General features: G+C 50.6%; 2 protein-coding genes across 2 annotated transcripts in view; one reads left to right on the top strand and one right to left on the bottom strand.

Moving 5' to 3' along the window:
- CSMD2 (CUB and Sushi multiple domains 2) overlaps positions 1-20,923 on the bottom strand; it is a 641,557-nt gene that overhangs the window by 344,662 nt on the left and 275,972 nt on the right. The gene's annotated exons all lie outside the window — the stretch shown is intronic.
- HMGB4 (high mobility group box 4) lies at positions 7,166-7,755 on the top strand. Its single transcript, XM_024765265.1, has one exon. The coding sequence runs from the start codon at positions 7,166-7,168 to the stop codon at positions 7,730-7,732; it is 567 nt and encodes a 188-aa protein (XP_024621033.1). The 3' UTR covers positions 7,733-7,755.

The following is a 20,923-nucleotide window of genomic DNA, read 5'->3' as shown; positions in this document are numbered from 1 at the left end:
TTTGCACCTCGGTCTCCCCATGTATTTAATATGGATAACAACAGCACACACCTCATAGAGCTCTAGGAGGTTTACGCGAGATAGTGGGTTTACAAGCTCTGAGTACAGGGCTTGGCACATAGCAAGTGCTCAAGAAGCATTCGCTGTTATGGAGGGCCCACCACGTGCCAGTGCTGTCTGTACGCTACCTGAACAACACACCAGAGACCCAGCCGTTAGCGTGGTGGAGCCAACACAAGCAGAGGGGAGAGGAGAGAGACGGGAAGGGAGACTTGGAAATGGGGGAGGGGAGAGTTCCTGTCTCATATCACTCACCCCTAAGTTAACGTCTTATATTCGTGGTTTCAAGTGGTGGAAATCCTGATTAAATCGGCGTGGAGCAGAGAAGAAATTACCTGCTGCCATAGTCACAATGTAGCTGGCCCCAGGGATGATAGACCCAGGGACTCAGATGCCGCAGGCCCCCGTCTCGGGGTCTGTCTGTGCTGTGCTCTGTCTCTGGCTTCATCCTCGCTACTGCAGACGGTGCTGCTAGAGGTGCTGCTAGAGGCTCCCTGATTCACTCTCCCAGCTTCACCTCCAGAGAGAAAACGAAGATCTCTTCCCTTGGGTTCAATTAGGAAAAGCTCGCGGGGAGCCTCTGATTAGTCTAGCTGGGGTTGTGTCCACACCTGGGGCCGAGGGCATGGGCCCCTACTAGAGCTCCATGACTGGTTTTGGGGACAGTCCTCCCAAAGAAGGAATGGGCTCGAAAGAAGGGAGGGGTGCCAGGCAGATAAAAGATGTCCACTGTGGTTGAAAGAGGCAGGGGTTTGGACAGAAAGATCAGGGGCCGCTCTTCCCAGTCTGTGGTGTCAGGGAGGGGCTTTGTCAAGGCCTGTGAGGGGTACCCACAGCTGGCTGTGGGGGTTATCTCCTCAGAGGTGGTCTTGCTCTAGCTCTCATCCTCTCCCCCTCTGCCGAAGGTAAACCTGCCAAAGGTAAACACGTATGCCTGGTCTCCCGCATGCTGACCCCATTCTTACACCCGATCATCTGTCCCATTTCCTGTCCACCTGTTCACTAGCCCACTGGGCTAGGTGCTGACCCTGTACTTGGCTTTGGCTAGCCTCTGCCCATGAGAGTGGACCCAGGCTCTGTGTGTACCTGCCGAGGGGTTCAGTGGGCCATCCAGGTCAGTCTACATGCTGAACTCGGGGCATCCTATGACCTGGGGATAACTTCACCAGATGCATCTGGAATCAGGATCAACCCAGATGGGAAAAGTCTCCCCAGAACCCAGTAAGTGTTGAGATTTAGACACCTTCTCTCTTTCCACCTGCTCTCCTCCTGCAGTATTTGGCTTTGTTCCTTGCCAGCTTCCCCTTCTCCCTGGCCCCAAGGAAGTTCCTAGACGCTCAGGAGAGGCTAAACACATAGACTTTGGAGTCAAACCAACCTGAGTTTGAGGCCCGGCTCCGCCACTCACTGCTGTGAAATGAGAACAGCTGCAAAGACAGTACAGAAATTTCCTGTGTACCCCTCCCCCAGCTTCCCCTAATATTAGCATCTTACATGACCACGGTCCATGTATCAAAACTAAGAAATCAACATTGGTACTGTACCATTAGCTCAATGGAAGACTTTATTCACATTTCCCCAGTTTTTCTGCTAACGTTCCCCAGTGTTTGTTCCAGGATCCAATCCAGCGTTTCTCATCTGCCCTGGACAAATTAATCTCTCTCTCTCTAGGCTTCTGGAGGTGATCTACCTAAAGCATTATCATCATTTGTATTAAACTATCATGGTCACATCTGATTGAGTAACATTTCTTGGCATGAGGTCCATGCCAAAGAGCCTAGTCCCGTTTATGACCATGTCTTCCCCACCGGTCTGGCTTCCAGGAAACTTCAGATGCCTCCTACCACCACCAATCCTGAGACGTATCCATCCCTCCAACACTGCTTATCGATGGCCATTAAAGCAGCAGCCGCGATGCTCCAGCAACTCAGCTACTGGTTGAAATGTGTGTGTGCGTGCGAGCACACGTGTGCGGTGAGTGAGTGAGTGAATGAACTGAAAGTATAAAAGAGTGAATTAACTGGTAAGCCAGTGAGCGCATCAGTGACCTAAGTCAGCGAGAGAGTGAGGTGTGTAAAATTGACTAGGTCACGCTCCCTACCCCCTCAAGTAATCCGTTAAGCAGCGGCATACATTTCTCATCGTTGTTAACACAAGCGGGGGTTAAGAACTGCATGGGAACAGTTACAGACCACCAGCTGGATACTGTGTTCACTTCTTATTGCTGCTTTCACAAATGACTGCAAATGTAGTGGCTTAAAACAACACAGATTAATTATCTGACAGTTCTGGAGGCCAGAAGTCCAAAATGGGTGTCGCTGCGCCAAGGTCAAGGTGTCTGTGGGGCTGCACTCTCTCTGGATGCTCTAGGGGTGAATCCGTTGGCTTGCCTTTCCCGGCTTCTAGTGGTTACCTTCCTTTCTCGGCCTGTGGTCTCTTTCTGTATCTTCAAAGCCAACCGTGTAGCATCTTCAAATCTCTCTCTGACTCTGACCCTCTGCATCTGTCATCACATCTCTGTCTCTAACTCTGAAACTCCTGCCTTTCTCTGATAGGGACCCATGTGATTACATCAGCCCCACTCGGACAGTCCAGGATAATCTTCCCATCCCCAAATCTTTAACATAATCATATCTGCGAAGTTCCTTTTGCCGTGTAAGGTAACATATTCATGGGCTTCGGGGCCTAGGATGTGGACATCTTCATGGAGCCATTATTCTACCTGCCACAGATGCGCTGCTCTGAGGGCAAGTGCAGCACTGATTCCCACCCTAAAGGAGAAAGGGCAGCAGGGGGATGGAGAGAGAGCATCACGGCATTTATCACGTGCCCCTGCCATGTACTTCTTCTCCTCATGTTGTTGCTGTTATGGCCTGGGATTTAAAAAATTTCCCCAAATTTGATGCTTGCACCCAAACTTGAGAAACACTGTGACAGATGATATGCCAGGAGCCTATGTTGCTACAATCGAGGGTAAAATTTGCCCTAGGATTTCTGGAGAAGGATTAAGAGTGGGGTGCCTCAACCCTGGGTGCACATTCCCATCAGCTGGGGAGAGTAAAAAAAACTTATTTTGAAATGAGCATGGAATTGCAAAGACAGTATAGAAATTTCCTGTATACCCCTCCCCTAGCTTCCCTTAATATTAGCATCTTACATAACCATGATCCATGTAGCAAAACTAAGAAACCACACTGGTACATTAATATTGGCTCAATGGAAGACTTTATCGCATCTCCTCAGGTTTCCCACTAGGGCCCCTTTTTGCTCCAGGATCCAGTCCAGCATTTCTCTTGCATGGGGGCATCATGTCTACAGAGTCGCCTCCAGTCTGTCGGCTTCTCAGGCTTTCCTTGTTTTCTCAAGACCTTGAGACTTTTGTACTGGTCAAGTATTTTGTAGACTGACCTTTAATTTGGGTTGGTCTAATATTTTCTCACGATTAGACCAGGGTTATGGATTTGGGGGAAGAATACCACTGGGTGAGATGCTCTTATTATCGCATCATCGAAGGGGGTGTGTGGTATCAGCAGGGCCTATTACTGATAGTCTTTGCTTTGATCCCTTGGTTACAGTGGTATCTGCCCCCTTCCTCCACTATAATGATGTCGCTTGTCCAGTTGGTGTTATCGCTGCTGAGAAAGAGGCTCTCACCACCTCCGAGGTGTGTGTGTGGGGTCCATCCCAACCTGCCTAAACAGTGTTTTCCAAATCCACCCATGGATTGTGACCCATTTGCAGGTCATAAGCTCAGACCGTGGGGTGCATTTTAAAGAAAAAAATAAAGTAGAGGAGACTATAACAGAATAGAATGGAGAAGAAAAGAGTACGTCACACACATAGTAGGTACAGTTTCGTAAAACTTCTGTTTCTGAAAACTTTATGTGCTCAGAGACCTTATCTTTACAATGGGGATAAAAGTAGCATGCCCCGACTCGCACCCCACACACAGGGTTGTCACGGAGATTAGATGAGCTGATATGGGTGAAGTGCTTAGAACAGAGGCACACATCAGGCATTGTATAAATTATTATGAGATATGCATGTGCATAAATGGGTCACGGTGTAAAATACATTTCTTATTGTAGACTACAATCCAGAAGTTTGCAAATACTGAACTCACATCTCTAGACTGGGGTGGGCAGGCTTACGAGCCCCAACCCAACCCGAGTGCACAGCCACTCGTTCGTTTATGTGTTGTCTTTTGAGCTACGATGGCGGAGCCGAGAACTTGCAACAGAAAATGCACGGCCCACAAAGCCTGCACTATTTACTACCCGGACCTCCAGAGCAGCACCCCTGCCTGCAGGTCAGCTCATGGTACAAAGGACATTAGACACTTCTTCCTAAGCCACGTGGCCTTGTCCTGCCACCGCCCGGCAGGCACACCGGCCCCTGCAGGCCCCTCTGGGCTGTGTGACTGGCCAGCACTGAGGCCTCCAGAAGCTCGATACCCTGCTACTTTGGATGGATGCCCACACTTGCTTTATTTATCCACCTCCGCTGTTCACGCTGGAAGGTTAGAAACACAGCACACTGGTCAGGGTCCCAGCAGGAAACAGATGGCCACTCAAATTAGAATAATTTGAGGAGTGTTTAACAAAGAGGCTATTTACAAAGGGATGGGCAAGGTGTTGGAAAGCCACAAGGGAGAGCTGAATCCTCAGAGGCTAGTAAAGGTGGAGCTCTTACCACCCTCAGCAGGGGGGACAAGGAGAGGGAACCTGGAAGGAGAGTCATTTCGAGAGGATGCCTTAAGAGGAGATGGGGCTTTCAGTCTGGGGCTGGGGAGCCAGTTCCAGGCAATCCCACGGGGAGGGAGCCAGAGAGTAACTGCCTTGACCTCACCTCCCTCCGTCCCTCCCTGATGTCCTGTTGGGTTCCCCATTGGTCAAACTGAAGTGGAAGCCGGAGGGCATAGGAGCCACTGATGTGGTCCATATGGGTCAGATTCCCAGGACAGGGAGCGTGCTGGGGAAGGATGGAAAGGAGCAAACCTCAGATGCCAGCGCACACAGCATCGATTTAGAAAGTCTGGTGTATTTACTTCTCCCGCAGCTCCACTAGACAAAGGGGCGCACTGCTTCACCCCGCCAAGTCGGGAATGTGGCCCCAACACCAAAGGACTGTCATAGGTTTCACCTTAACTGTCTTCTCTTCCTAGATCTGCTAGGCTCCGGGTGGCTGTCATGGAGTTAATGTTCCTGGACCTTATCATCCGGGGGGCGGGGGGCAGAAGGTTGTGAACAGAGGCACAGAGAAGCTGCTGGGTGTTTTGTGAGTCTGAGCTGAAGCTGATTATCATGTCTGGATGTTACGCAAGTTCTTCCTCACAACCCGGCCTTCTAGCTCAGGAAGGAGCTGTGTCTCATTCATCTTGGCAGCCCAGCTCAAGTCCAACAGACAGACGAGCCAACCTCTGGCCGCCGTGGGACAAAGAACCCGAGCGGCAAAAAGCTCCCTAGGCTGAGAAGTGTCCCCAGATTAAACTGTTCCCACTGGCCAGACCTCTCTGCCCCCACCGCTGGCCCGGACTCCCTGAGCTGGCATCTGGTATCTCACGGGCTCCCCAGTCCGGCCACAGAACTACAGCATGTCACTGGGAGGGTCTTTCCTGGCCCGTGGAACACGGATTCCACATCACTGATTTCATAGATGAAACATCATAGGCTTACAGGAAGGAAGGGACTGGCTTGGGTAAGCCCAGCCGCCTCGTGGCGAGCTGGGACTAGAATTCAGGATTGCAGACTCTAGTCAATATCCATCTTTCTTTTATGTAAGATGGAAGGTGAAATCGGTTGTGGAGCCTTGGGAATGGCCTTGGCCAAAATTCAAAATGTGGTCTAGCCTCAGGCAAGTTTCAGCGTCAGACTCGGCTCAGCTGCTGAGGTCATGTACCCGGACCCTAGGCCCCCCAGGCAGCTGTTCTGTGCAGGTGGGATGAACAGAGGCTCCAGTCAGGCAAATCGGTTCAAATCCAGATCCAACCTGTTAGTGGCTGTTTTACCTTAAGCAGGTTAATTTTATGTTGATGAGACTCAGTGTTCCAGTCCTGTAAACCTGGCTCTGTCATCAACCACTGAGTGGTATCAACTCCATGACCAGGTAAGCAAGTACTTCGCAATGCCCAAAGGTCAATAAATGACACTTTTCTTTTCCCTCCAGCTGGAAGACTGACGGAATATTTGCAACTTTTTTCTCAAAAAGCCAGAGGCCGACTAGTTTGACTGTAGCTGCTAGAGCTCTGTGCTCTAGCCCCAAGAAACGGGGACCCCTGGGATAAAGGCAGGGGGGCCTCCTGATAGGCCAAGGATTCTGCCTCATTTTCATGGAATCAGGCGTAATTTGTAAAATCTTAAGGTTCTCCTCCCGTCTTCCCTAACCTCCACCCCACCCCCAATTTCCTCAGAGAAATGAAGAGTTCAGACGTATAGGCCAAGTGCTTGGGTTTTAAATTAGACGACTTTGTCCTGACAGGAACCGAGTCACAGCTGCCATACCTGATTATTTTTAGAGTTACTACTAAACTCTTTGTACAGGATGAGCTACCACTGTTCAAGGCAAACAGAAAGACTTCACATTTTATCATGACAGCTCTGGAGCCATCCACCTCCTCGTGTTCATTATTTCCAACCTGTCTTTGGAAGGGATGAGGCGGCATCTTGACAATCGTACGGCGGGGAAGGCAGACCCTGTGGCTTGTTACTACAGCCGAGGGATGGAAAGCTCCCCAACTGAGCAAAGCCCACTGCCTCCAGGAAACCAAGGAGAAACATTCCGGGGGGGCGGGTACCGCTCCAGAGCCTTCTCTGCATGAACCATTATCTTTCACGAGAAGCAAAATGTGACCGCCAAGTAGCCAACCAGTAAGAGCACGTGTATGCAAATGCCACCAGCACTGGCCTGGAGTGGCCAGCTTGTGAGTGATGTCACAATCCCCTCTGACCCAACAATGCCACCACCACTGAAAAGGCGGACCCCTGCCTGCAGCTCTTACAGAGAGAAACATTCACCACCAGCAGAGCACCTTCTAATTGCTCCTGGAGTGTGGCAGACAAAAGTCTCTGCCGTCTGAGTTACTGGATCCAGAAAATAAAATGACCCTATGAACATGGGAAGAGAAGTCCAGCTAAGGCCCAAGGCAAACGTCTCTTCTTACATCCACTTTTTGATGGATTGCAGAAACAAGTTCATGGAGCAGAAGCCAAACACCCACCTTGGCTTTAAAGAGTTCTCTAGAAAGTGTTCGGAAAAATGGAGGTCTATCTCAAAGCACGAAAAGGCCAAATATGAAGCCCTGGCTAAGCTCGACAAAGCCCGATACCAGGAAGAGATGATGAATTACCCCGGCAGGAAGAAGAAGAAGAGAAAGCGGGACCCCCAAGCACCCAGACGACCTCCATCGTCCTTCCTACTCTTCTGCCAAGACCACTACGCCCAGCTCAAGTGGGAGAATCCAAACTGGTCAGTAGTGCAGGTGGCAAAGGCCTCGGGGAAGATGTGGTCAGCAATGACAGCCTACGACAAGGAGCCCTATGAACAAAGGGCAGCTTTCCTGAGAGCTAAGTACCAAGAGGAACTGGGCATCTACCGTAATGCCAGGAAGAAGAGCCTCCAAAGGTCGGCTAAGAACCGGCGCAGAGGGTTCAAAAAAACTGTCAGATGCAACTGATGGATCCAATTAGAAATAAAATGCCATTCTCCGGTACTGCCTGTCCCTGGTCTCTTGTGTAGCGTTAGGGGGACAACTGCTGCCGCTTTGGGAAACAAGTGAGTGGCATGGTGGAGCTGAGATCAGGGTTTGGAAACTGATCCCAGGAGGGGCTGGCTTTGGGACAAGAGTCTGAAGAGTGTGTGGTCCGTACTTACCGGGCTTGGCTTGGGCAGGCATGGTGGGGTGGGAATCTCCAGGTGTAAAGAAGCTAGGAGTCCTGGGGGTGGGAGCATCCTGGTCCCAAGTGATTCTCCAGGGTGGAGAACCCTACTCAGAGTGAAGTGAGCAAACGCCAGCCCTGCCACCCTCCTCGCCAGGAGGGCAAAAGGCCTGGAGTCCAGGTCAGGCTCCCAATTCAGGCCCCAGCAGAGGCTGGGAAGCGAGTTGAGGTGGGCCTTAGGGGACTCAGTGTCTCCAGGGATTCCAGAACTGGTCCTCCAGCAAGGCTTAGATACTATTAGTGGGTCAGGATGAGACTCCAGTGGTGGTCCCTAGTCTAGTCACTAGGATGAAGCATGGGGCTGATTTTACAAAAAGAGGCAACTGACTCTGCCCCAAGTACTATAACTTGGAGAGAACCCTTTCCTTGACATTTTGGTGAGCATCTCTCGGTCATTTTTCTGTGGACGTAAGCACAACACAGAGTGGACATCTGCTGCCTGTATGACCACCGCCGCATCCATTCCTTTTCTCCTGCTCACAGCACACCGACTCCATCCTGACCGAGGCTGGATCAGATGGAATCCCCCTGGCTACAGTGATTGGCTCAGTGACGGTCATGTGACCCAAGTTGGTCCAATCAGAGTAGATCTCAGGACTTGCGTAAGGAATCCTAGGGGAGGATGCAGCCCTGGGGGCTGTTGGCAGCCGTTTGCCTCATTCTCAGGCCAAAACGTTAGTCCCTTTGGCATCCTGGACTTTTCATTGAAGATAAGCCCACACGTTTTGGATTTTGTCTAAGATAGCTTGAGTTCGGTTTTCTGTCACTTAAAATGAGTCAAAACTTGTCATTTGATACAAATAGGATTGTTCCATCTACTATGACTGTATTTTTCAGGCAATAATACACTGTGGGCAACGTTTCATACCAATCTAGATTGATATGGAATATTCTGAAATGGCCCTTGACTTCTGATATCGAAGAGACTGAGCCCAAATGCAAAATTTTTTGGTCACCAGGTTCTGCATGCAAAAGACTTCCTTAATTCCAGCTCTAAACCCCTATTCCCTGAGGGATCTGCATCTCTGTTGCCTGCTGTTGTTTCAAATTTTACTTTTGGAACAAAAATAAAAATACGTAGTTTTGAATAGCCTTTTAGAACTGGGTCAGCCTTTAGTGGGTGAGAGGTAATAGAGTGGAGTGATTTAGAAATCCAGGGTCTGGAACCAAGGCCATTTACGAAGGGCTCCCATGCACCAGGCCCTGTGCTGGGTACCAGGAGGCCCAATGCGGTCTACTGTTAGGTTCCTGCCCTGACGAGAGGGTTGGACACGGGCATGAACCACAGCCCTACAAGGCCTGAGGAGAGTGTAGACTGCACAAAGAGCTGGGGGCGGGAGCGAGTACCACCTACCAAGGCAACTGCTAAAGTCTTCATGGAGGAAGCAGCTTTACGCTCCTCGGCAACCTTGTACTCATGCTGGCCGGATTCCTGTTCCCCCCTCTCCCATTCCCCACAGGTGCTGTTCCAACTTGTCTCTGCTTCCCCTCCAGCCCAACCTCCAATCTCTCAGGAGACACCCTCATTTCCTGCTTCATTGAGAATACAGAGATGATCAAATAAAGCACTGTCGGTTTTCTTCCTTCTCAACGTGTCACCCACAGCCATCTTCCCTCCTGGTCTCACGCCTCATAGCCAGAAACCCTCTCACTATCCTCTTCCCCACCAACCTCGGGCCCTTGCTCCTCCTGTAAAGATGCTGACCCTCCAGCCTGTAAGCTTGCTGTCCCGACACAAGTGGTTCTGATCACTGGCAGGACCTTGGGCAAGTAAGTTCTCGTTCCTCTGTCTCAGGTTTCTCATCTGTGCAAAGGGGATGATGCCTGCCCCTCAGGCTGTTTCAGTGATTAAATGATGTAACACACGCAAAAGCATTTGGCACGGTCCTTAGCACATAAAAGGTACTGTGGTTGACCCCCTAGGGCGGCTGTCCTATGATTTCCCCCTCCTGGTGTTCACACCCTGGTACGACCCTGAGCACAGGCTCCAGACGCGCAGAGCTCAGTATTTGTAGCTCACGGGCCCAGCTGCTCCGTGGCATGTGGGATCTTCCCAGACCAGGGCTTGAACCCGTGTCCCCTGAATTGGCAGGCAGACTCTCAACCACTGCGCCACCAGGGAAGCCCCACTTCCCTTGTTTTTTTTTCCTTTTTCGGCCGCGCCACGCGGCATGCGGGATCTTAGTTCCCCGGCCAGGGGTCGAACCTGCGCCCCCTGTAGTGGAAGCATGGAGTCTTAACCACTGGACCGCCAGGGAAGTCCCCCTGTGACTTGCCTTTAACCAACAGAATAGGGCAGGGGAGATGGGACGTGACTTCCTCTGTGATTCCACCATGGTATATAAAAGTCTATCTTGCTGTTGGATTTGCTCTATAGAGATTCTTCCTGCTGGCTTGATGGAGTAAGTGGCCAAGCTGGGAAAGCCCACGTGGCAAGGAACTGTGGGGAATCTCTAGGAGTTGAAGGTGCCTCGGACCAACAGCCAGGAAAAAACCAAAGCTCTCAGTCCTACAAACACAAGAAACTAAGTGCTGCAGCAACCACGTGAGCGGGGGAGTGTATCCTTCCCCAGCCGAGCCTCCACGTGAGAACTCAGCCCTGGTTGACACCTTGATTGCAGCCTTGTGAGACTTCAAGCGGTGGACCCAGCTAAGCTGTTACCGGATTCGGACCCAGAGAAATGAGGAGATAATGAACATGTGTTGTTTTAAGCCAACAAGTTTGTGGTAATGGGCTACACAGCAACAGATAACTAATACGGTACTCAGTAAATGCCGGCTTCCTTGTCATCCTAAAATAAACCATCTTTAACTTTCTTTCTCCCTCCAGCCTCTACCCCACCTGTTTAATTTCTTTTCCTTTGCTACCAACCTCTGGAAGGTGGCAGACGCCCCCCAGTGCTAATTAGATCCTGACTTGTACTCTGCAGCGGTTCCAGGGAGGCTGTCTTGTTTCCAGCCTGGCTCTTGGTGGGCAGCGGCTGTGTGTTACATGACAGTCCCCTCTGGGAAGAGGGCCCCCACACAGCTGGACCCCAGCCCTCATGCCACTCTTTTCTGGTTTCCTCTGTGATTAATTACGTGGATGTGGGCGGCTAAGTCAGAGTTTTGACAACAGTTTGCAGCGCCCCCGCTGAAAACTAACTCTATTAACAGTCCTCTATGAAAAAGCCGACAGGAGGTTGTGAATCTGCTGGCTTCTAATGACTGTAAGGTAATGACAGTGAAGGGGGAAGGAGGGGAGGAGGAGAAGTAGGGGGAGCCTGGGTCTAACATAATGGGCGAGAGGAAAAGCAGGCAGAAAACCTGGTGCGGTACCAGCATTCCACGCAGACCCACTCGGCTGGGCTCAGGGGCCCCTGCCCTGGGGAAGAAGGAGGCTGAGTCTTTGGGCCCATGGCTGTCTTAATGCCTGAATCACTCCACTCTGACCCTTCTCTCCCAGAGCCTTTTCCTGTGTTCATTTATTCAGCAAATATTCATGTCAATCTTAAGCCTGCAACGTACCAGAAACTGTTCTACTACCAGGGAGGCAGCGAGGCCCCTGATCTCTTATAAATAAACAAGTCAACAAATAAACACACCAGGTCATTTTTTGATAGTGTCAAGTGCTCTGAAGAAAATAAACCGGGCTAATGAGATAAACAATGACAAGTGGGGTTGAGGGCGCTTTAAATGGGTGGTCAGAGAAGATGACATTTGGGTTTTGATTTAAAGGACGAGAAGGAGCCAGGCCTGCCAAGGCCTTAGGGAAGAGTTGTTCAAGTAGAAGGACAGCAAGTGCAAAGATCCTGAGGCAGGAAGGAGTGAGCTTGGCATATTAGACAGAGGGAGGCTAGAATGACTGGAGGGGTGAGTGAGTGGCTGAGATGCAGTTGGAGAGGACAGGCCTTGGCAAGGAGTTTATTTTGAAACCTAAGGGCTATGGGAGCCAAAGAGGCTTTTCTGCAGGGGATCCATGTGCTTCCATTTCCACTTCTGGTTAATGGTCATTCTAGCGTCTTCAAAGACTACCAAGGCCAATAAGGGGATGCTAGCGCCTCCCAGGTCTGCAAGAGAAAGAGGCAAGGCTAGAGAATACCAAATCCATGACCTTCTTCCCTTTTGGAGGGGAGATAATCAGGAACCTCCACTTGGTCCTCCTGGGAGCAGCTGTAAGCTAAAAATCAAACGTGGAAGTTGTGAAACGTCTCTCCCTGTGATTTGTTTTCCCAGAGATGGGGGGGGAAGGACAGGCACGGGTGGCAAAATATTCCAGGACCACACTGCTTCCCAGGCCTCAGATTTCCATGTGGAGCAGCTCCCACTAGACCAGTGGTTCTCAACTTTGAGGCTGCATTAGAATCACCTCAGACCTTATTAAGATACAGAATGCTGGGCCCCACCCCTGGAATTTGATTCAATTCTTCTGGGAGTTGGGCCTAATTTGCATTAGGATAATAATTTGCATTTCTAAAAGTTCCCAGGTGGTACTGATGCTGCTGGTCCCAGGACCACAGAGGAGTTCTTTCTCCTCGCGCCGCCCTGGCATTTACTCTGAAGAGGAGGCCTCACTGATCTGCCTGGTGAGCTGAGAGAGAGGAAGCGCTGGCCTGCTCTTCCCTCCTCCCCCAGCCAATACCAGCTGCAAAGTGTGCCCAGGTCTGCTCTCCAACCAGTTCATCAGCAGTAAAGGTGAAAGGTTCATCCTCATCTGTCTTTCTCTTTCATCGGCCAACTGATTCTGAACTTGACAAAGGAGTATTTATTCGTCTGTTTGTTTATTGATTTGGGGGGCTTCCCTCAAATCCCAACGGAGAAGTCGATCCCAGTTGCAAACAATCGATTAGCATCTGGGCCACACGGCATCACTGGGATCTTAGAGTTGATTTCAGCCTCCACTAAAGCATGTTTGGGGACAAAAAGGTCCAGTTTCTGGGCCTATAAGATTGAGGACCAGGCCCCTGGCCAGGGTGAGGTCACCAGGGTGAAGTCACAAAGCCCTGGGTCTCGTCATGCACCTCTAATCACATTAATCACACGCCCACAAACAATACCTGCCCTCCAGGTGTGCGGGAGGATAAACGAAATGTCTGGGACATCCTTGTAAATGAAGTCTGATGTGTCAGAAGTGCCCAGCAGATGGGGGTGCCCGCCCTGGTCTCTAAGGGATGCTTCAAAGGAGGAGAGAACAACACACACAAAGGCAGTTCAAGCAGGAGAAAGAGCCTGGCCAAAGGCCAAAAGGGGGTCATGTGACCCTGCAGACCGGCCTTGACCTCTGGGTGGATCAGCAGTGAGGCACTGAGCGTCCCCCTGTGGCCACCCCCTTGTAACAGTTGCCTTGCAACAGCTCCCCTTACTTGTTGCTCCCTTTCCAGTCCTTTCTCTGCTCCAGCTGGCTGAGCGATATGTGAAGACTCCTCCCCGTCAGCAGTGAAACATTTCAGTGGTTGCCCCTCACTACGGGAGTCTGACACAGGGTAATCAGGCCACTGCTGCCTCACGAGTTGCACTGTCGCCCACGCTCAGCTTCTGAAATGGCTCCCAGTGAACCAGGCCTTCTGCGATTCACACCCTTGTGTGATTCCTCCCTTTGAGTGTGGGCTGGACCTAATGACTTCCTTCTGATGCACAGAATAGGGCCGAAGTGACAGGATGTCACTGCTTCGGAAGGGACTAGGCTACGAAAGACTCTCTCTGGCTCTCTCTCTTTCTCGCTTTTGCTCAGAGCAAACTGACATGTTGAAAGCCACCCTGTAGAGAGGCCCACGTGGCAAGGAATTGAGGGTGGCTTCTGGTCAATGCCCAGCAAGGAACTGAGGCCCTCAAACAGCTGGCAAGGACCTGAATCCTGCCAGCAACCGTGAGTAAGCTTGGAAGCAGACACTTTTATTGCAACTTTATGACAGGCCCGGGTAAGCCGTACCTGATTCCTGACCCGTAGCAACTAAGGTGGTAGATGTGGTTTCATGGCACTGAGGTTTGGGATAATTTGTTACAAACTGAAATAGATAATGAACACAGATTTTGGTATCAAGAGGGGGATAGTGCCATGAAAAATATCTTAAAAAGTGAGATGTCTTTGGAACCAGGCAGTGGGTAGAGACTGGGAGTATTCTGAAGACCTTGTTAGAGAAACCTGGACTTTGAGGATGTTGCTGGTGAAGGTTCAAAAGGAGGTGAGAACATGTTACTGGAAACTGGAAGAAAGGGATCCTTGTTATGCAGTGGAAGAAAGTTTAGCGACAATGTCGTCTGCAGGGATATGGAAGGCAGAACATGCACCGAATCAACTTTGTGATCGAGCTAAGGAGGTGTCCAAGCAAAGGGCTGAAGGTACTGGCTGGTTTCTTCTTGCTGCTTATGTGAGAAGAGAGATAAATTGAGGGAAAGGTGGTTGAAAAGGAGCCAGACTTCATAGTTTGGAAAGTTCTCAGCCTCCCAAGACAGCAAAGGATCCTAAAATTAAGAGATGGCTTTGAGCAGTGTTGAGAAAAGGTGGTCTGGAGATAAAGCTGAGGGTGTGACTGTGCAGCCTTTGGCTAAGACCTAGGAAACATCAAAGGACTGTAGTGTTATTCAGCCACATAAAGGCCCTTTAGAGAGATTAGGGTGGGCCTTACAGATCCCCAAGATCAAACAATAGGGCCTCTGGGAAGCATATGAGCATCGTCCCTTGACCTTCTTAGCGGAAGCCCAAGGTAGAGAAGTTTAGTTCAAAGAAATCTGTGGTTGTGGCTTTTGTGTAAGAGAGCGGCTCTCGATGAAATTTACAGAAGACCCACAAAGTTTTGGAGAAAACTATTATCAGAAGAAACACTGTCAGCTTGGACTAAAAAGGACAGAGACAGTACAAAACAAAAAAAGGTCACTGGCCTCCCAAAATTCTCAGCAGGAAGCAGGCTGAAGAAAAGTCAGCTTCAAACATGCACTTCCTTTCATGAAGAAAAAAAAAAAGGAAGACTCAGAGGGAGAAACCAAGAACTCAGAAGGTGCAGTTAAATATTCCCAGATTTTAAAACTAATCAAGAAACTTCCAATATATTCCTGGATGGATTTCAGAATTGTTATGGACCAGGGGCTTTTTTCTGCCCCACATTGTCCCCCATTTTGAGTAAGAATGTCTAGAGCCATTACCCTGTACCTATCCCACCACTGTATGTCAGGTGAGTGGGGACAGAGAACTTGTCTGTCTAGTTTTGCAGAGCTACCGATCCAGAGTAACAGCACTCTAGGACCTGTACTCAAGGAACTACACCCAAGAGCTTCAACCGCACTTGAACTTGATTTAGATGGTGAGATTCTGGACTTTGAGCTGATGCTTTCACGGGATGAGGCTTTTGGGGGCCTTGGGAAGGGGTAACTATGTGTCGCATGTGGCAAGGACATGAATCATTGGGGGCTGGAGGGCAGCTGGCGGTAGGCAGCTTCAGAAGTGACTAAACGGTCTTTGTCTCCTGGCATTCACACCCTTGTACAGCCCCCTCCCCTGGTGTGTGGGCTGGACCTAGTGACTTCCAACACAGGGAATACAGCAAAAGTGACGGGCTGCCGCTTCTGAGATTAGATTATAGAAGACTGTGACTCCTGTCTTCCTCTCTCTCGGAGTCACCCTGACGAAGCCAGAAGCCATGTTGAAAGCTACGCTATGGAAAGGAACGGAGGTAGCCTCTGGTCAACAGCACTGAGGAACTCAAAATCCTTCAAAGCACCCTGGGAATAAGCTTGGAGCAAATCCTTTTCCCCAGCTGAGCTTTGAGATGATCACAGCCCTGGAATACTCCTTGATGGCAGCCCCGTGAGAAACTCTAAGCCTGGAGAAGAACCCAGCTGAGCCACACCCAGATTCCTAACATGCAGACAAGGTGATAAACGTTGCTCCAAGCCATAAGTCTTGGGATGATTTGTTAAACAGGAACAGATACTTAATACACCCACCCTAAGGTCCTGCCCTACAGTATTTCTCCCAGAAACACTACACTCTCCTCGGGGCCTTTGCACATGCTACTCCAGGGTGAACTCATCCTACCTTTTAGGTCTGGGAAACTTCCACCTTCAGACAAGACTCAGGTCAAGTGTCCCTTCCTCCATGAAGCCCTCTTGGACCCTCCCACCCTCTTCTGTGCTCCCATATCACGTCACCATCTCATTCATATCACATCTTAACTAGTGTTTGTCTTGACTAGTGAAGGAGGGCAGGTGCCTTGCCTTATTCATCCTGGTACCCTTAAAATCTAACACAATGCTTGACATGCAGTAAAATAATAATAGAAAACTGTTATTTATGTACCTATGCCATGCCTGGTAGTGTTTGAGGCAATTTACATGTACCGATCTTATTTACTAATAAACTGAATGAGGCAGAAACTTTAAACACCCCCATTTTGCAGATGAGGAACTGAGACTCTAGGCGAGGCGCTTGGTGCTGGAAAATGAGCAATGGAACCTCCCATCCCGGGCTTGGCAGTGTCAGTTCCCTCCTCTCTCTCGGGAACTCTACACAGGCAGAGTTGGGCCAGGAGGCCCAGACACACACTCTGTGTTTGGCATTTCCGGAGAAATACCTGGATGTTTCCCTTGGCGCCTCCGAGGAAGGGCTTGGCTGTCACCCAGAGAATTTGTTGGGCACCAGAAATCACACCTCCAGCTCTCTGCTCACAGCTGTGCCTCTGGCCCGCAGGCAGGATAAGCGTTTCCCCGCCCTCACACCCTGTCATTACAAACCATGTAAATTCCTCGATACTCATGTTGAAATGAACAGATGCGGCTCTGTATTTTTAATGCATTATCTGCGATTAGCAGCAGTGGGCATGAAAGAGCTCTGCGGTCCCCGGGGCCGCCCCTGCTGGACGCAGCTGCGAGTACGTTTGCGCTGAAGAATCCAGCCTGGCTCCTCTGGCCCACGCGGCTCTGGCGAGTGGGTGAGGGAGCGACCATTTGCACAGCGTCTGCCCTGCCAGGAGGCAGAAGGGGGCCTGCCGACACCTGATGGTCACTCCACTGCCGACCTGGCCCTCCTGCCATCCCCCCCAATGCTGTCTAAACACCCTGAGAGGATGTCCTCCACCCGCCTGTCACGGGTGATAAAGGTTTTTTACGGGCTTGGGGTCTGCAGTGTGGAGTAAAGGTCTGTGAGAAAATGCAAAGGGGCGTGCTGCCGTGCCCGGGGCAAACGTAAGGGGGAGTCTGCATGGATTTCAGAGAAGAAGGTGCTGGTTGGTGAGAGGTACCTGTGCACACCAGCTCCGTCCGAAGGAGGAAGATATTTTTGGTAATACATATAATGCTAATAACCAGCATGTATTGGGCACTTACTGTGTTCCAGGACCTGATTTAATGCTCGCCGGGCATCAGCAGAAGGCAGTGTCAATTCCCCCTGCCCCTGCCACCTCCAACCACAGACCACAGCCAAAGACCAGCGGGAATCCACCTGTAGTTGAACAAAGGGGATTTTTGGCTCTTTGCGAAGAGAGAGGGCGAATGCACAGCCCTGGGAACTGTGGGGCGTCTCAGTAACAGGAGGTTGGAAAGAACTTACTGTAGGAATTAGGTTTGCGTTAGGTGATTTGGGGGAGGTTCAAAGAAGTGGAGCTTTGCTCTGGATTGGATGCTGTCAGGAAGTCGATATACTTCTACCATTGGGTACTTAATAAATTTTATCTAGAAGGTGGGGGGAATGAAGCAAGACTAAAGTTGTAATTGGTAAAGGAGCAGCTGTCACTCATGTTGGCCAAGAGGCAGGGGGATGGTCGGTCACTTTTGTTTTTCCGTAATGTCCTTGTTTGTGTCTGAGTTCAGATGTGGTTACGAAGTAGTCTTGTTTTTGTCTTAATCCGTCACGGTCGTGGAGCGCTCACATGCCAAAGTCTAGGTGTGGGGTACAGGCCAGCTCCCAGCACCAGGCCAGTGCCAGTCTCTGGTCCTCAGGGGCTGCTGTTCCCTTTCCCAACAGGCCCTGTTATTGTGCCAGTTTACAGAAAAAAGAAATTGAGGCTCAGAGAGTTGCCAAAGCTAAGAAGTGGTGCTGTGATTCCAGCATCACTGAAACTGTAGTGGGTGCTGAGAGACTTGGGGGACAGGAGGGGAAGGGGTATGACTACAGGAAGCCAGGCTGACCATGAAGGGGACTGGCTACGATGGTGAAATAGAGAGAACATAGGATTTGGAGCTGGAGATCTCCACTTTCGAAATCTGTCCCTGCCACTTACTAGCTACCCGGCCCTGGGCAATTTTCTGAACATCTTAGATCCAATTTCTTCTTACGCATGATGGGAATATAAAAGTCTGTTTCCCACAGTTATTGTGAGAAAAAAAAATGGAAGAGACACAGTATAAGGCACCTATGCAACAGTGGGGGGACAGAAGAGTCCCCTCCGAGCACTTCCTGTGTGCCAGCCACTGTTCTGAGTATCTCACATGTACAGACTCATCTAACACAGCCGCCCCATGAGGCAGGTTCTATTAGAGTCCCTGGTTTGCAGGAGAGAAGATGGAGGTACAGAGAGGTTAAGCAACTTCTCTGAGGTCACACAGCTATCAAGGAGCAGAACTCAGGCATGCTGGCTCCAGCACCCTCACTCTACTCCCTCATGGTAGCTGTTGGATCACAGCCCCTTCCCTTCCCTTGCTGCAAGGACTTCAACCTCAACGAGTCTAGTCACATTTTGATGGGGATTGCATGCTCTGGAACTCCCCTGGTCCCAGACTTTTGCTCATGGAAGGGTCTAAGCTGCTCGCTTGGCTCTGGTTCGGAGAGCACTTGTTTCCTTTTGGAAGGTCAAAACACTCTCGGCATGACAAATACTATAGATTCAGCTCACCGCAGTGGATAGATCAAATAAAACAGTATTGCCTTATTGGTATTCCTGTACCTTTCAGTAAGTAGTAAAACCAGAGAGAAAGACACTGAGAAATGAGTAAAAACTAAAAGGGGCCCAGGGCGGGGTCGGGGGGAAAGACTCAGTGCTGCAGCCAAAGCCCTCCCGAGCCACGGCTGATGTGCGGGCAGAAGGCTGCCCGAGAGGAAAGGGGTCAGAGTGGCCAGTCGGGCCCCTCCTGGCCCACAGCGGCGGGCGGCTGTTCAGAGTGGCCTCAGCCAGCGCCACAGTCCAAGGCTGAATCAGCTCTGGTTAGTCCTAAGCGGTTGACCAGGTTTGTAGTTTGCGTCCCCAGTTCTGGAAGACTGGGAGGCAAGGACTCCTGGGCCCAGGGACGCCAGTAATCAAGGTCCTTCCCGCCTCCGACCCCCTGCAGGCCGCGTTCCACCACCACTTGAGGGAGATGAAGTCCTCGAACTCCCATCAACATTCCCTCTGCTGTTTCATGCAATCCCACGTCACTGTCATCAACCTTCCTGAGGCTCATCTGTTCTTAATTATATCTCTAAATCCCGAGGCATCACAACTGTGCGAATTGGGGGAATTTAGCTGCTTAGAGGATTCCCAGTAATCACAGTAATCTCTGGTATTTACAGAGCTTCCCTTTGTAGACTGTGAAAGCCAGACAGACAACACTGTAGCGGTGAGGGCCCCGTGAAATTGCTCTCAAGTTCTCTTCGCAGAGTGCCAGGCCCTTAGTCAGTCTGATTTTGTTTTGCTCAAGGAGGTAGATGAGAAAAGTAGTTTTCTCCGTTACCTCCTGAGGGAGACGGAAGAGAAGCTGGAACGGTGAAACCCACGTAGAAGATACGCCTTGGATTGCGTGCCCGGCCCGAGCCTTCTGCTCAGGACTGCCGTGCTGGCCCCTCCTCAGCTCACCGCGGAAGGGGTGGGCTCCTTCCCGCAGCTATGTCTGTTCCACTTGAGCAGCCCCCTTCTTGGTATCAGCTGATTGGATAAGAAGTTGACACTCGACTGATGAGCTGGGCCAACCAGATCCTCTCTCTTGCTAATTTAAGGCAACAGATGTGGAAACTGGGAGTCAGTCAGTTGGTCCCTAAAGCTAGAAGGTCAGGCAGACTCAGGGATGGGAGTGACCATCGGGGACTGTGTGTACTGCTTAACAATCAGAGCGAAGGGGAGTAGACTACGACACCTGAGAGAGCTGCTCTCCAGCACTTTCTGTCCCATGTACTTAGTCAATAAACCCTTTGGATTCCTAAGCCAGGAGCCATCCCCATGAGGCAATTACTGCATGAAGGTGAGGCATTGGAAACAACCTGAAACTCCTGCATTGTTTTCTGACACTCCATGCCTTCCCTTCAGCTTCAGTGGAAGACGAGGCCAGGTCCCGTTGGTACATGAGATGGAAGCAGCCACACTTCCTCTCTAACGGAGACACCACAGCCGGTACCACAGGTGGGTGGGAGCCGCCCATGGCCCATTCCAGAGACCCCTGCTGACCTTCATCAGAAGCCAACATGGGCCTCCCCAGAGTGCTGGGGTGTGAGGCACGGCTGCCCTTGGACTCCACAGCTTGAAGGAAAAGGACTGAGAAGAGTCCCTGCAAAGAAGCCATTGTTATGGCACAGCACAGCCATCTGGTCCCCACATTGATCTGACAGCGGCAGCAGGGGTGGAACGCAGCAGACACGGAGGCCCTGGGAACACAATGCCATGCAGAGCTCTCATTGATCCGTGTACCTGCCTGAGGACTGGCCAGACTCTCCGTGTTTAAAAGATACTCATGGAAGGTCAGGGCTGGAAGGGCACCTTAGGGAGGCCCCAGGACAGCCCAGCGTTGTCACAAATGGGAAAAACAAGCCCCAAAGACACTACTGAGATGTGACCTTTCCATTTCAATCAAGGGAGTTCAAACAGCATTCGCTGTTTATTGGGCAGTTTTGCGGGAAAAGGGGGGCGGGTATTGTTGTGCTTTGTAGCCCTGTGCTGCCCTCCCACGGGGAGAAAAGCAAAGAGAATATATATTTATGTGGAGTCTGTAGAACTGAATCTTAAGTACTTGGCCTAAAAAAAAAAAAAAGCACATAGTTACCACCAAGGTAAGCA

The sequence above is a fragment of the Neophocaena asiaeorientalis genome, unplaced genomic scaffold, assembly GCF_003031525.2.
Source record: "Neophocaena asiaeorientalis asiaeorientalis breed wild unplaced genomic scaffold, Neophocaena_asiaeorientalis_V1.1 scaffold409, whole genome shotgun sequence".
Taxonomy (NCBI): Eukaryota; Metazoa; Chordata; class Mammalia; order Artiodactyla; family Phocoenidae; genus Neophocaena; species Neophocaena asiaeorientalis.
Note: the sequence above shows the minus strand (reverse complement) of the source record. Positions and strands in the feature narration are given on the sequence as shown.

Excerpts from the sequence above, each read along its gene's own strand:
- HMGB4 (XM_024765265.1), top strand. The coding sequence starts at position 7,166 with ATGAACATGGGAAGAGAAGTCCAGCTAAGGCCCAAGGCAAACGTCTCT.